General features: G+C 38.6%; 1 protein-coding gene across 1 annotated transcript in view; it reads right to left on the bottom strand.

The window, feature by feature from the left end:
* The window catches only part of plekhh1 (pleckstrin homology domain containing, family H (with MyTH4 domain) member 1), a 53,992-nt gene that overhangs the window by 28,705 nt on the left and 9,365 nt on the right, over positions 1-15,922 (bottom strand). The window contains exons 2-10 of the mRNA XM_079832243.1: positions 15,634-15,803; positions 7,685-7,747; positions 5,223-5,372; positions 5,059-5,142; positions 4,903-4,984; positions 4,675-4,818; positions 2,869-3,665; positions 2,030-2,108; positions 752-843 (exon numbers count right to left, since the gene is read on the bottom strand). Coding sequence (XP_079688369.1) covers positions 752-843; positions 2,030-2,108; positions 2,869-3,665; positions 4,675-4,818; positions 4,903-4,984; positions 5,059-5,142; positions 5,223-5,372; positions 7,685-7,747; positions 15,634-15,777 — 1,635 coding nt within the window. The 5' untranslated portion in view covers positions 15,778-15,803. The remainder of the gene's footprint in view (positions 1-751; positions 844-2,029; positions 2,109-2,868; positions 3,666-4,674; positions 4,819-4,902; positions 4,985-5,058; positions 5,143-5,222; positions 5,373-7,684; positions 7,748-15,633; positions 15,804-15,922) is intronic.

The following is a 15,922-nucleotide window of genomic DNA, read 5'->3' as shown; positions in this document are numbered from 1 at the left end:
CACCCAAAAATTAAAATTAGCCCATGATTTACTCACCCTAGTCATCCTAGGTGTATATGACATTCTTCTTTAGGACGAATATAATCAGAGTTATATTAAAAAAGTCCAGGCTGATCCAAGCATTATAATGGCAGTAATAGTTGCTCTGTTTTTGAAGTCCATAAAAAAAATGCACCTGTCCATCGAATAACGTGCTCCACTTGGCTCTTGGGTGTTAATAAAGGCCTTCTGAAACGAATCGATGCGTTTGTGTAAGAAAAATATAGAGTAAAGTTCCAGCCAATCGCCTTCCGTGGAAAAGTGTTGAAAGTTGAAAGTGAAACTCAAGATACGTACGTGACGTCATGACAAGCGTACCTGGTCGCATTAGTCTTTCGATCGGCAGAGGACCTTTCAACACTTTTTCCATAAATTGAATACGGAAGGCGGTTGGCCAAAATTTTACTTTATAAAGTTTTAAATATGGATATTTTTCTTACACAAACGCATCAATTCGCTTCAGAAGGCCTTTATTAACCCCCCAGAGCCTGTTATTTGACGGAGAGATGCATTTTTTATGGACTTCAAAAACAGAGCAACTATTACTGTTATTATAATGCTTGGATTAGCCTGGACTTTTGTAATATAACTCAGATTTTATTTGTCTGAGAGAAGAATTTCATATACACCTAGGATGACTTGAGAGTGAGTAAATCATGGGCTAATTTTTGGGTGAACTAACCCTTTAAGTCTCTTATTGATGTAATCCTACCCCTTTAAGTGTAGAGTACACAGGCACACTGATGTTCTTGTAAATGAGGTGGGTGAAGGGGCCAGTTGTTGAGTGTTGAGCTTGGGTGGATACTGGAGAAACAAACGAACAACACATGGTACGCAAAGTTGTAAAAAATTAATAAAGCCCGGGTAGGCAGGGCACTTCAATATAATTTCATGAGACCATTCCATTTACGGACACCAGTGAAACAGCCAAATGTGTTTTTTGTTTGTACATTTAAATGGATAGTTTACCCAAAAATGAAAATACATTTACATTTAATTGTTCTACTTAATACAAAGGAAGATATGTTTGTAACCAAACAATTGGGGGTACCACTGACTTCCATATTATGAAAAAATAAAAATAAAAACCTTCCTTTTTGTTCAGCAGAAAGAAGAAATGTATACAGGTTTGGAACAACTTGAGGGTGAGTAAATTATGACAATTTTCATTTTTGGGTAAACTATCCCTTTAGTAAGCACCAAAAAATCTGAACATATAAACATCCCAGAGCCCAACTCCAAATGGCCACATACATATTTCAGCTAAATGAATTTGTCTCTCTTATTCTGAGCTCTTATTCTTAGCACTCTAGTTCTTCATTCATTCAATGACAAATGATCTCTGTCCACCATAGTAGTATCCACCGTCTAGGCACAACCTATACATTAGAGCCTGCCGTTTTAAAAAGTGTATTTTAAAAACACAGTCCCTTGATAATGGTTAGGTAAAAATGTCAGGTCAAAGGGATCTGGTTTAGACTTTTAAATTGTATTTTCAACCTGAAACCCATAAAAACTGTGAATTTTGAGGTATACGATTTTCAACAGTATCAGCATAGAAGGGCTAAATGCAACTGTCCCTCCCAAAACTTTACATTGAGTACATTGTGGCCTAAGAAATAAGACTCGTGTCTCACTGCAGAATACCGCATAGTTCCACAGACTTTTGTTGTAGAGTTGAGGTTGAGAGGTGAAATACTCCCTGAGGTAATTACACAGCGGTTTTAACCTTTCATCACAGCATATTGAAAAGCAGGGTTTCCATTCTCACCCTCTACTCACAAACCTGAAACTCCTCTAAAAGCCTCTTAGAAGCTTCAATGCACAGAGATCACACCTGCACAGGTGTGTTTCCCTTAGGTAGGAGGAAGTGACATCAAACAAGTCCTTACCTCTAATTGACAGATCTAAGGGCTGTGTTCATATAGTGTTTTAGCAATTGCTGGTGACAGACCTACACTGAGTGATGATTGCTGATTGGTTGACTGACCTCTCCCAAGAGTCTTAGCTCCAAGACAGGCCTCTGAGACTCTCATTCCTGATTTAGCTACTGCATAGATCCGGCTCTCCTGAAAAACACACACAGATACATGCAAATAATGATGTCAAACATTTATCATACCATACAAAACTTGCCCCTAAAGGTGTTGAGAGTGATGTGGGTGGTTTCAAGGGTGTTGAAATTTGGCTGCTAAATTTTTTGGAGTGGTTTTCTAAGTGTTGTTTTGTGTATTTCTAGGTGTTTGCTTTCTGTCACAAAATACTTCTTTTCTGTAAAGAAAGTTCACAAGAACAGCATTATCAAATAATCTTGAAAAAAAAATTATTGTCTACAAAAATATTAAGCAGCACAACTGTTTTCAATACTGATAATAATAAGAAATGTTTCATGATCTGCAAATCAGCATATTAGAATGATGCCTGAAGGATCATGTGACACTGAAGACTGGAGTAATGATGCTGAAAATGTTGCTTTGCCATCACAGGAATACATTTTCAAAATTTTTCTGTTTTTGCTGAATTTTTTTTGATCAAATAAATGCATTTGTAAATAATAAAACATGTAAAAACGGGATCAATTAATAAATACTAATAAAACATGCTAGAAAAATGTATTTACATTCAATTTATATTTTTGTGGTGAATTATTTTGTTTAAATGTAAGGTTATATTTCAAATTTCAAGTTTAATTACATTAAATATATAAATACATTTTGTAGCAAGCTACAACTTAGCGCTTATTTTTATTACAAATAGGCTAAGCTGTAACTTGCAAGTTATAACACATCTGTCTTTAACAAGGTGCACAATTTGAGGTACAAGTCTTACCCAGGATGGAAATCGGTGCAAAGGTGGTGTAGGAGGTTTAAGAGCTTCTGGGTCCATCATCTCAAACTCTTTGGCCAACCCTTCGAATAAGCATTCATCAGTAGGCTGAGCTTCCATCTCTGACCCGTCCACCACACCCTCCATACTTTCTGGAGGCCCTTCATCAATGTCCGTCTCCTCTAACCCATGAGTGGGAACTGAACCAGGGACTAGACTGTGCCAGGATGGAGAGGTGCAGTTTCCAATATCAATGTTGACATTGACCTGATGGAGGCAATCTATGCCGGGTTGCGGCTGACTGTGGTGTTTCTTCACAAGTTGGATGCTGTCACGGGGGGTTAGAGGAGTGCGAACTTTGGGCAGGGTCATGCTGGTGCCCAAGGGTAAAGCCAGAGGGAAGGGGCATGACAGAGGGAGGCGTACTAATGGGGGTGAAAGGGACACAGGAGGAGGGCTTTTAGGAGTGGGGGTAGGCGTGTCGAAGCCACCCGGACCAGGAGTCTCATATGCTGAAGTGGATGAGGAAGAGGATGACGAAGAAGAGCGGAGGCGCTGGGAACGAAATTTGCTGTTGAGGTCGTCAGAAGAATGATCTCTGTCTGAGGCTCCTCCCACTCCTCTCTCACGTGGCACTCCAAAAGAAGGCTCCGCCCCCTCTCCGGTCTCCTTTACTGAGGTTGTGGTGTCAACACCATCTTGACTAGACTTGTGAGAGTCTCCTTTGTCTTGTAATGTGGGAAGTAAGGATGCACTATGAAAAGCAGAATCGCAACCCTCCGTGATTTTCCTTTTGCTATCTGCAATTTGCAACAGATATTAACATATATTTAGATAAAAATAAAAAATGAAAGATGATACATCCAAAAAGTGTTGCATAGAAGTTAGAGGGGGGCGTTTAGTGATGTACCAAAACTTAGGCAGCCGAAAATATTAGGTTTTGGGCAAAATAGTTTTGGAAGGCCAAAATCATTGACGGAAACATAGCTTTTAATTAGCGCACAATAAGCTACAATGAGTAAACGTCAACAGTGTGGATGCAAAACAATGATGCAAGAGTAGCATACTGAGTTAAGTATACCGAGATAAATTACCCAACTTTATTTATGGTTTCAGGGTTTTGGTAGAAAGAAAATTTCAAATAAAATAATAATAATCATTTTGATGCATCACTAATATGTTTTGTAAATGATATAATTATTTTTAAGAATTATTTTTTTATAAAATCTTGATAACTCCAACGTTAACAAAAACACATCCCAAGTTGACAGATAATTTATGGGATACATCATGGCTTTATGCAAAAATTGTTACACTAACACCGTGTCCTAACCAGATGCAACTCATCTGGTTAAAAAAAGTATATTTTCCATGATAAGCAGAGTTTTTGTCCTAACCAGCCACAATGACGATTCGTGCAATTCTATTTTAGAAATGTTTTTTTATAATATTTTTTATCATTTTTCACTTTATAGCCATACTGAAAGTGACAATAGATTATTCACCTCAGATCTTGTAAATAAATTACAGGGAACAAGAACATTCAAGCTGTCAACTCAATGTGAACAAAGTGTATTCTATGACATAGATTGTTTCAGTCACTCAATATGTATTTTTAATAATGATAAAATGGTGTAATTTATGAATTTGATTATGTACTACTCATGCAGAGAGACTCTGTCCACACGCTCTTCAGATTGATTTTGTAAACCTGGGGAAAATGGAATTAGCGAATCTATTTCTGTTCAATGACACTAGTTAAAGCTTCAAAAGGTAGCTACCTTCTGAAGGTAGAAGATGATTATGTACCTGTAGAATTGGCTAAGCGAGATCCTGTCAATCTCCAGCCCTCCTCCTGGGCAGGGGGTGTCCCGGGGCAGCTGGGAGGGTGGAGTGGGCTAGAGGGGACCAGGTGGGCATCCACTGTTGGAGACAAGGGCCTCTCGAGAAGAGCTGACAGAAACACAGAGAGAGGTATACAAAACAAGCAAAAACAAATGGTATAAGGAAAGAAAACAGGAAAGGAACTATGTTTACTCTGAAGCTTGTCTTGCAGTATTAGGATCTGCTCAGCCTGCTTCAGGTTTGCCTTTTTCAACTGCTGGTTTTCGGTTTCCATCTACAAGACACAAAAAACATAATTTACACTGTTTCAACAAATGTTATTTTGATCCACAGCAAGTTTCAACTCACCTCTCGCAACTTAAACGTGACCCAGTCTTTGATTTTGGCAGCCTTCTCTTCAATAATCTTGGCCTCTTGGGCTCGAACCAAGTTCTGCAGATAAAGAGGGCAGTTAAGCAATGTTTCAGTTAGAAAGTTTAATAGCCATCTCTTCCTATTTGTGAGGTCTTTACCTGCTTCTCCAGCTGTCCTTCGAGTCTCTTTATGAATATATCTTTCTCCTGCATTTGACTGCTCAACTCTTGATAACGCCTGAACAATGAGTTTTCCGATTCACTGGGCTGCATGTTTGCAGACTTCAGCTTCTCCTCCATAATGTGGACCTACAATGGTAATTTTGATCAAGTCTTCAAGAGAAAAGTGTACAGTAGTGGCCAAAAGTGATGTCTGGAGGGTATTTGTTTTTTAATGACCCTACAAGTTTCATTAAAATCCAAAATATGTTATATATTATATATTTTATATATTATAATGTATATTAAATAGGAGGGAAGAACAAAACACTAAAATTGGTGAAGGTATTTATCTGACAAAATTACTACAACGCACGTTCATAATTTCTTTGTATAACAGCCTGATGTCTGAACATTTGGCATGTTTCATCGCGTTACCACAAATAAAATAATTGACTCCAAGCATGAATGAATAATATACTTACAAAATCTTTATCAAATTTGTAATAATACTTGAATAAAGGGGGAAGATGTCAATTTTCCTAGGCTTGGCATCACTTTTATCCAATACTGTATTTATCATTGTTATTTCAATTAAAAAAAAGATCATTCTAAAGAATGAGTGCCATTTGTGCTCCCATGATTTATTACTTATAGTTAATTATAAAATAATTAAAAGGATACAGAAGTTGAATCGATTGAACAGTTGTTTTTATATTGATGTTTAGTTTTTTTCATATGTATACCAGTGGGGAGAACAAGTATTTGTATTTAAGTCTGTAATTTTTATCATAGGTACTCTTCAACTGTCAGTGACGGAATCTAAAACAAAAAGCCAGAAAATCACATTGTATGATTTTTAAGTAATTAATTTGCATTTTATTGCATGACATAAGTATTTGATACATCAGAAAAGCAGAAATTAATATTTGGTACAGAAACCTTTGTTTGCAAATACAGAGATAATAGATTTCCTGTAGTTCTTGACCAGGTTTGCACACACTGCAGTAGGGATTTTGGCTCACTCCTCCATACAGACCTTCTCCAGATCCTTCAGGATTCGGGGCTGTCGCTGGGCAATACGGACTTTCAGCTCCCTACAAAGATTTTCTATTGGGTTCAGGTCTGGAGACTGGCTAGGCCACTCCAGGACCTTGAGATGCTTCTTACGGAGACACTCCTTAGTTGCCCTGGCTGTGTGTTTCGGGTCGTTGTCATGCTTGAAGACCCAGCCACGACCCATCTTCAATGCTCTTACTGAGGGAAGGAGTTCGTTGGCCAAGATCTCACGATACATGGCCTCATCCATCCTCCCCTCAATACGGTGCAGTCGTCCTGTCCCCTTTGCAGAAAAGCATCCCCAAAGAATGATGTTTCCACCTCCATGCTTCACGGTTGGGATGGTGTTCTTGGGGTTGTACTCATCCTTCTTCTTCCTCCAAAACATGGCGAGTGGAGTTTAGACCGAAAATGCTCTATTTTTGTCTCATCAGACCACATGACCTTCTCCTATTCCTCCTCTGGATCATCCAGGTGGTCATTGGCAAACTTCAGACGGGCCTGGACATGCTCTGGCTTGAGCAGGGGGACCTTGCGTGCGCTGCAGGATTTTAATCCATGACGGCGTAGTGTGTTACTAATGGTTTTCTTTGAGACTGTGGTCCCAGCTCTCTTCAGGTCATTGACCAGTCATCTCACCAAGCTGCTTGCCTATTGTCCTGTAGCCCATCCCAGCTTTGTGCAGGTCTACAATTTTATCCCTGATGTCCTTACACAGCTCTCTGGTCTTGGCCATTGTGGAGAGGTTGGAGTCTGTTTGATTGAGTGTGTGGACAGGTGTCTTTTATACAGGTAACGAGTTCAAACAGGTGCAGTTAATACAGGTAATGAGTGGAGAACAGGAGGGCTTCTTAAAGAAAAACTAACAGGTCTGTGAGAGCCGGAATTCTTACTGGTTGGTAGGTGATCAAATACTTATGTAATGCAATAAAATGCAAATTAATTATTTAAAAACCATACAATGTGATTTTCTGGATTTTCACTGGAAAATCGGCAGTGTATCAAATACTTGTTCTCCCCACTGTCTTCCCACTTTCCACAAAAAACAATTTATTATTTAAATTTATCCATTTAAAATACATTAGATTTTCTGAAAGAATACAAACATTTTGACTACTGACTCGATAATGTTTGCTGTACTGATGTAATAATATTTGCTAGCTAAGGCTGTTATTATACCTTCAACTCTGTAACTTTCAAGTTTTAATAAAGAAAATGTTATTGTTTTGTTTTTCATTTTAATGTATGATTATTAATTATATGGCACAATGTATGATATTATACAATGATAATGTGATGTCCCTTATTTTTTTTAAATATGGCAAATAGGACACCACGTCCTGAGTATGATTCTAATACAGTAAATTGTGAAAAATAAGAAAACGGTGGTACAACAGCAATACCTGTTTTTCAGCGTTCTCTGCCCGCTGGTCAGCCTCTATCACTCTCTGTTCCAACTCCTGCATCTATAGAAAGAAACAGAGAGAATCATGGATTGTTCTATTGAGGCTGGGATGTGTGTGTGTTGGTTGTATAAACTATATGTGCGAGATAAACTATGAGAATAATCTACCGTATATATCTGACTTTGAGTGTCGCTACCTGTCATGCTTAAATGATTTTGATCTTAATCTGGCACTAAATTCTAAGGGCATGTTGTACTGGTGCAGGTCTGTGCCACAAACCACTTCGGTTATCAACAAGACCACCATGATGGCCTGACAGCACAGGGAAAAGGTTAAGGCACATCCTAGGAACTCATTCTGAGCATTGTGTTGACAGGACAAGTTTCCTGCATCAAGTAATGTTTCTACACATACTGAAAGTTAATGTCTTGCTGTGCATCATAGCCAAACACTGTGATTTATCACTTGTTGAGTGTAATTTGCAATTGTTTCTATTTTGTCTTTAGTGATTTTTGCTTTGTTTTGAAATGTTTCTGTTTGCTTTGTTTTCAATTGTATTTGTATACTAACTCATGTGCAAAATATGTGAGTATTTTAAGCTGTTTATCTTGGTCAGGGCACAAGCTCAACAATCAAATACTTCCAATGGCATTAGAAACTGACAAGTTTTCATCATAAATATTATTAAAGAAAATATATATGTGAACAAAATAAGAGTACGCAAGTATGCAACTTTTAACTTTCAACTAAAAATGAGGTGAAGGGGGAAAAAGGCTGTTGGAAGCAGTGCTAATCTGTGCATGGATTGTATCTTCTCACATAGAGATCCTGCAAATAGATAAGCAAAATCTTGTAAGAAGTTAAGAACTCACTCAAACAGAGTGCTTTGTGCTAACTGTTTCATGAGCTCACTGACCCAGTAAAAAGGAGGACAAGTATACTAATGAATTCCCACTGTATGACAGAACACTCCTTTTGTTCAAACTTCTTTGTTCTTTCCACCCTTTTTCGCTCCTCAAGCCAAAAGTCCAGGGATTCCCAGGAGGCACCCGCTCCATGCGAGAATTCCCCGAGGCCAAAAGAGCAGCCTGTGGGGTCATTGTGTGGAGGCGTGACTCTTCACCTCAGGGTCACCAAATGTACAGAAATGAATAGGCGACACCGCAACAAATATGAACAAGGACATGCTTTCGCTGACACTTCATCAATCTGCATTACTATGGGAATAGTGCCCACTCACCCAAGCTCAGCACTGACCTCAGGTTAGCCTTACCCACTCAGCAATGATTCACTGAGCATTAAGAGCTATTCAACAACTATGTCGTAAAGTTTACTGGTGGAGTGTGTTGAGCTACCGGGCCTCAATAGAGTTAATAGAAACAACTCAATGACGTGAACTGATGCAATTCCAAGATATTGTAGTACAGACTTTACCCCAGACGATGTTTAATTTCACACAAATGAAAATTAGATTGCGAGTGGAGTCTGTTCAATTGATCAGAAAAAACACTTGGTTACACTTTATTTCGATAGTCCACTTTAAATATTCTACTAACTATAAGTAACTTTACAACTACATGTCAACTAACTGTCATTAGAGTATTAGTTGACTGTCAGTAGACTGGTAGGTTATGGTTAGGTGTTAGGGTTCGGGTTAGTAGAATAAGTTGAATTGTAGTTGCCAAGTTACTTATAGTCAGTAGAATGTCTTTTGGGGGACCAACAAAATAAAGTTTTAGTAAATATTAATCAGACAGTCTACAAATACTCTAATGACAGTTAGTTGACATGTAGTTGCAAAGTTACTTATAGTTAGTAGAATGTCTAAAGTGGACTATCAAAATAAAGTGTTACCAAACACTTAAATAAGAATACGTTTTACAATATATACAGAAATATGTTATGCTCAGAGATTTGTAGAGTTGTGTGGCTAAAAAATTATTTTCTTATTTTCTCACCTCTGTTTTCCGGAGGTTTTGTCCACAGGGAATGTAGAATGTAATCATAGACGGAAATGTTTTTTTTTTTTTTTTTTTTTTTTTTCAAAACACCAATTTTTGTATTTTATTTAACCAGAAACTGAAACCTGATCATAGAGAAACTCTAATTAAACGTTACTGTTCAATGGTTTCGGCTCTCCAAAACTATTTTAGCCAAATATTTTTTTGTCAGGTTGTCAGAATTTCAGTGAATCATAGTAGAAAGATGTGTTTTCAGTGTTTCTTTGGCTGAACAATGAACACCCACTGTATTAGGTACTGTACGACATACTGAATGTATAGTTCTTCAACATGATCATAGCATTAGCAAAACAGCAGTTCTAAATATTTCTTTGGCTCTGCCCCTCACCACCTTGTTGTCATTCTTATCAAAATTAAATATAGCATCTACTCTGATAAAAGTCTAAATATCTGAACGTTGAATTTGCATCATTAGTAAGTGTGGCAAGCCAAACGGGGCCGAGAGCCATGGGAATGAAGCGAGACAGGTGGTGCAAGTGTCAATGAGCATCACCTGCGCGCCACAGCGTTCTCGAGTCCCAAGGAGGAGCTCCATGTAGGCGACAGTGGAAGACAAGAGAGGACCAGGCCTGGAATTTATTTTGTTGTTTTGTTTCGTTTTAGTTTATGCGGCAGTTGTCCATGAAGAGCTTTACTTTTGTTTTGTTATATGATTATTTTGTGATCACGGTTACATTTACTGTTCGACAGTTCCCGCCGCCTCCTTACCTTTAGCATAGTTACAGCAAGATAACTGACAAAATAGGTGTTTTCAATGTTTCTTAGGTATGTTCAATGGGTAAAGAGCTAAAGGAACGGCCAATTCACAACTAAATGGACAACACTTCTGTTCCTTACAGCTTATTTGCTTTCCTATCAAATTAAATACCTAAAGACAGAAGTTTACAGACTTAAACACTGTATTAACATGAACATCGTAGCACTAGTTTAAAAGCATCACTCAAGGGGTGAACGAAACACCCCCAGTTCAGTCACCGAAATTGAAACGGACAATTCTTGCATTTTTTAAGAAATATTGCAGTACTTATTATAAATGTTTTATCCGTACACATTTTTTTTTATCCATGTGCCATAATCTTTAATCAAAAGTCAAAATAACTTCCCCTCCCTTTTGCAATGACATCTTTTCTGTCACTCACATGAGAGCAAAAAAAAGTCCCAAAATCCTGCCCTACATTTTTCTTGTTCGAGAAGCCATTTCACTCAGATAGAGGCCACAATAGGAAAGAAAAGACTATCGCAACTTCTGTTTCATGCCACTTTGCTAATGCTAAAGCACAACATATCATCCTGATTAAGCAGAAGACTAAGGATGGACTGACGGTTGACTGCATGACAGGCCACAGGTTAAACAGGTGGGGGCAGGGCAGCTGCTCAGGCATCGCACAACCAGGTATGCGAAAAATTTAACAACTGTTCTCCTGCAGTTGCTATGGGTAAATGCAAAGAAGGTTTCCTCATTGGTTGAACTCCAGAACTTAACCAGTTGACTACACCGCCTCAGAATATGGAAGCAGAGAATGTGAACTATGCATTATTGACTCTGGAAAGCACCAGCATAGCATCCATCTGCCATGATCAAGACTCTAAAACATCTCCCTAAAACATTTTTTTTTTTTACAGTAAGACAGGTTTCATTAAAAAATTTAGCATTTAGGACAGTTTATTTGCTAAAATAAGGGTCCATTGTTGAAGAAACTTCAAAATATTGTCTGAAAAAATTATAATTTAACCATATTAGATACAGACACCAAAAGTCTGAAACAACCAACAGCTCAAGAATTAATTTTAGAACTATGCATGAAGATAAACACTAATAATGCAGGGATGGTGTTTTTATGGAGAAAGATTGGATTTCAGAGAGCGAGAGATATAGCAAGAAAGCATTATTGCTATTGCAGGCTAATCCTCCTGTCTGGCAGCTCATTAGAAACAAGACAGTTCTACAGAAAGCATGAAGAACTAGGCCAAATCCCACATGAGGACCAACTTTGAAACTTCTACATTTACTTTCTCATTTTAAATGCAAACACATGCAGCACTTACATAAGGAAAAGATGATTTCTGTGTGAAGTCAAACACAATCAGAAATGAAATAAATCTTACAACTACTGTACATCTGAGCGACTGTGCTCCATTTTAATCTATGTTTTGGCAAAAAAAAAATTTACATCACATGGGTATTCTTTTAACACAGAAAATGTGCATAAACTATGCACAATACACATACTGGGTCGCATTCATGAAACACGAGCAGGACAAATTGTGTAAATCGTTTGTAAATTTTCGGATTCATGAATTTTGTATTTTCATGTGAATCGTATTTTCTAAATGTTAGTTGGTATGAAAGAAATTTACACCAGCTCTCCACGTGTAGATGGTACATAAAACACAGCGTTCGTCACTATTACTTTTTACCCAGCCATCCAATCACAGTGGAGGAGGGGTGGGGCAAATACTACAGCGAACAACTATCCTACTCGTACAACAACTGAACAAGAATGGAGAAGTTAATATTGCTGGTTACTGAGTTTTGTTTTTATATTCAGTAATATTCTTCAAAATGAGATACTAATGTTACTGCCGTGGATATTCCAAAATCATAGCAAGCAACAAAGCTGGAAAAACGCTGCGCCTCCAAAGTGCTCTCAAGCGCCACCAGCTGGCCGTTTTTAGAAAAGCACCAGGCATTTTTTCAGCTGGCTAAAATGCTTTGGTGACCACACATGGTGGCCTATTAGTCTCTTTTGCATTTATGCAATATACTAGAGCCAATCCTGAGAAGGAAGTCTGGAAGATTCCACAGCATTCCTGGACACGTAATTTGAGGGGATTACGCTAATTGTGAACGAGCGTACACACGCCCTATTTACAAATGATTGGAATTCATTAACATACACACGTTTAATTTTCAAATCTGATGTTTATGAAGCGTTTGTGAATATGGGGGACAGTTTTCGGGAAGGTCTGTTTGAAGTGCACATTACTCCAAATTTACTCATATATTTACGAAAGTTTCATGAATGATGCCCACTTGTTGTGAAGAAATAGTACACATCTTATGGTAGTGTGCACTCACACACAATTTTAATCTTATTCTCCAATGGGATGAACTTTTACAACTGTAGGGCATGTGTACGTGAACAGAATGGAAAATGTATTCCCTCACGCCAGAATAAGAGATCACACCCTTCACACAAATCTGTGTCGAGCTTTTCCTCTGCAAAGTGGGTCAATGTGTAAAACACTCCTAACACCACCCAGAGAAGCAGATGAGAAGCATATGAATCTTTCTAAACAGACACCAGCAGCAAACTCTCAACACTTTCTTTTGTCCGCTTCACCAAAATAAGCTGAAACCCATGAGACACTGAGCCCTGATATCCTGGAAAGAATGGGAGAGCAGGAGAGAGAGGAGGTCAGGGTGAGCGAAAGGCTGTTAGGGACGATGACCAGAGTGGGAAGAAACCTGATGGAGGATGTTTGGGAGCAGTCCAAGACTCAATGTCCCTGTGGTCTGCGTGTTTGGACAGTAAACACCCTAATGTCACCACCACAGATAGAAAAAAAACACAACAACAGACCTACCTCTTAGACCAAAAAGAAAAACAAAATTGATGTTGTTTTTGGACCGACTTATTAACATCAAGAAGAGCAAGTACACACATGGTCTACAGACCAATCTAAAATATTGTTTATAGGTCCCTCCATGAGGAGATGTTTAATCCCCAGTGTGTTTATTGAGACAAAGTTATGCATGAAACATGGTTAGAAGGTGTTCTGATTCTTCAGTAAACCGTTTTTATGGATGAAAAAAGTTGAGATTGCCTATAGCACAAAACCTCAAACCGTAAGACGTGAAACACACTTTAAACAAGCATGTGAACACAGATGCTTCTGGCTATGCTAGCTCCCTCACTCCCTCCGAAATGTTTCTGACTATAATTAACAACACAACCCAAGTATGCTTTGCATTTTCAGTGTTGCCACAAGGGGCGTTACAGCAAGTATTAGTATAAATGTCTTTTTTGTACATTTCTATAATGACCAACACAATCTACCAAGAGCAGTGCAAATTAGCCTCTGGTTTAAGACATTCTTTTTGGGGCGTTAAATAATGGTACAAATACCAGTAAATCGACTAGCGCAAACCTTAGTAAATTGCATTGCACAATTCTTCTTTCTTCAAGTCCTAACTTTAAGTCAGTTACATAAAAGTAAGACTGGTTACCTCTTATCTAAACTGCTAGCTGGCCAAACTAGTTCTTAAGACACAGTCTTAACATAGAGGCTAAGTTTATGCAACTGGCCCCTGAATAATAATACATCCAGTTTAATGACATAGACTTGAAGATAACCATATCGCCCCCTGGAGTACTAAGGTTTGTCACCTCAAGATTAGTTTCGCGTAGCCAGACCTTCAGACTGACGGCAGAGGGTCTGGACTCCAACACAAGTTTCATTGTCCAAGGACTGCTCAAGAGGATGTCTGACTGACATGCAAAGCAACTAATCACATTTTGTTTTGTTCCGCGTCATGTTTAGGGGTGTGAAAATGTAAAGTCGACCTGCCTACAAAAACAGAGAGACATGCATCTAATAAATTATCATTAAAGAACCGCAAAATTCACATACTTGTGAAAATCCAATGTTTAGTTGATCCTGATAAGTGCTCAGTCAGCACAATTACTTTCTTTTTCCATAGGGGGTTTGGCATCACTACAGCTTTGTTTCCAGGCAGAATGCGACACACGTCTCCCAGAAATCCAGTCGAATTCAACCAGATAACGTCTTTGAAACTCCTGAAGTGTTTCCCATTTTGTGTGTCTTATCCATTAGACATTCAGACAACAGTCAGTGGGCGTGACGTCTGAGGTTAAGACCTCCTCCAGACTAACAGAGTATGTTCAACCTGGCATGCCATTGGTCGCTATTTTTTTCACAATAAAATAAAATCTCATAGAAATGAACCACAATATCATAGAACCTTGACTCTGCCAATAAGTAACCACCCAGAACACTATAGCAACATGCTAACAACCGCATAGCAATGCCCTGGCAACCACTCACAACACCCTAACAATGTGGCCATAGGCAAGCAACGCTGCTTTCTTGAAAAACTGTAAAAATACAGTTACTTGTGCTATTCTGGTAATTAATAAAGGAATCATTCCCTCATCTATCACACACACACACACACACACACACCTGTATATCCACTCAGGCATTCACACGAGTCAGTGGTTTTTCCCTGCAGGGCCGCCTGCCAAGTTTGACAGTTAACCTTTTCTTGCAAGACGAAAGACTGAGGTCAATGCAGCATGACCAAACTGTAGATGAGGAGGGAGAAAGAAAGAGCAGAGGAGAAACTAAGCAACTTGTTCCACTGTGTCTGAGGCAAAAAACTTTTTAAAAGAAGTAAATGAGAAACAGAATTAGCTAATAATCACAGCAATGTACAGCGATTAATCAGATGGTAATGCCATGGGGTGTTTTGATATATATCAAGGTACTGATTGATTACAGTGTTCAGATAACATGGTATACAACAAGGTACTTCAAAAATACCATGGTAAATATAAAAAAAAAAAACATGATAGTCCTATGTCCAAAAGTTAAAAAAGGTAGTGTAATGTTGCTGGTACTTTCTTGTTAGTGAGTTGGGATGATGAGACAGGAAACAAGCTGAAGGCTTCATGTACTGTTTACTAAATGATCTGCTATTTAGGCCCTTACATAGTGATGTTTACTGTCAAAAAAGCGGCTGTGTTACAATCCAACTCGAGGGGATTGATATTTGTTTTGGCTGGATGAATTGATGCATACATCTGCAAAATGTACAGAAAATAAACAAATCATATGCGTAACTGGAATGCAGTGGGCGATTTTGTAGACCCTGTGTTACCCATAATACCCCTCTTTTACCCTCTCAGCAAGTAGGTGACGGATATTTCCCGCTTGCAGACGAAACCTCATAAGCTGCGTCTCCAGAGCGATGCATCGCTTCTGCCAGTCCACACTGGTGTTGGGCACTGCTGCCGTGACTACACCCTCCATCACCTCTGCCATCTGTGCCCGTGTGCCAGTCTGCCAACCTGCAGGTAACAGTGATGGAAATTTGTCAGAGAACACAATGAACATTACATGATCACAAAGCTAATAGAGGACAGGGTTAACAGGTTTGTCTTGAAGTCTGTAAATGAGGAGTGGGACC

The sequence above is a fragment of the Gobio gobio genome (genome assembly GCF_949357685.1).
Source record: "Gobio gobio genome assembly, chromosome: 13".
Lineage (NCBI taxonomy): Eukaryota > Metazoa > Chordata > Actinopteri > Cypriniformes > Gobionidae > Gobio > Gobio gobio.
Note: the sequence above shows the minus strand (reverse complement) of the source record. Positions and strands in the feature narration are given on the sequence as shown.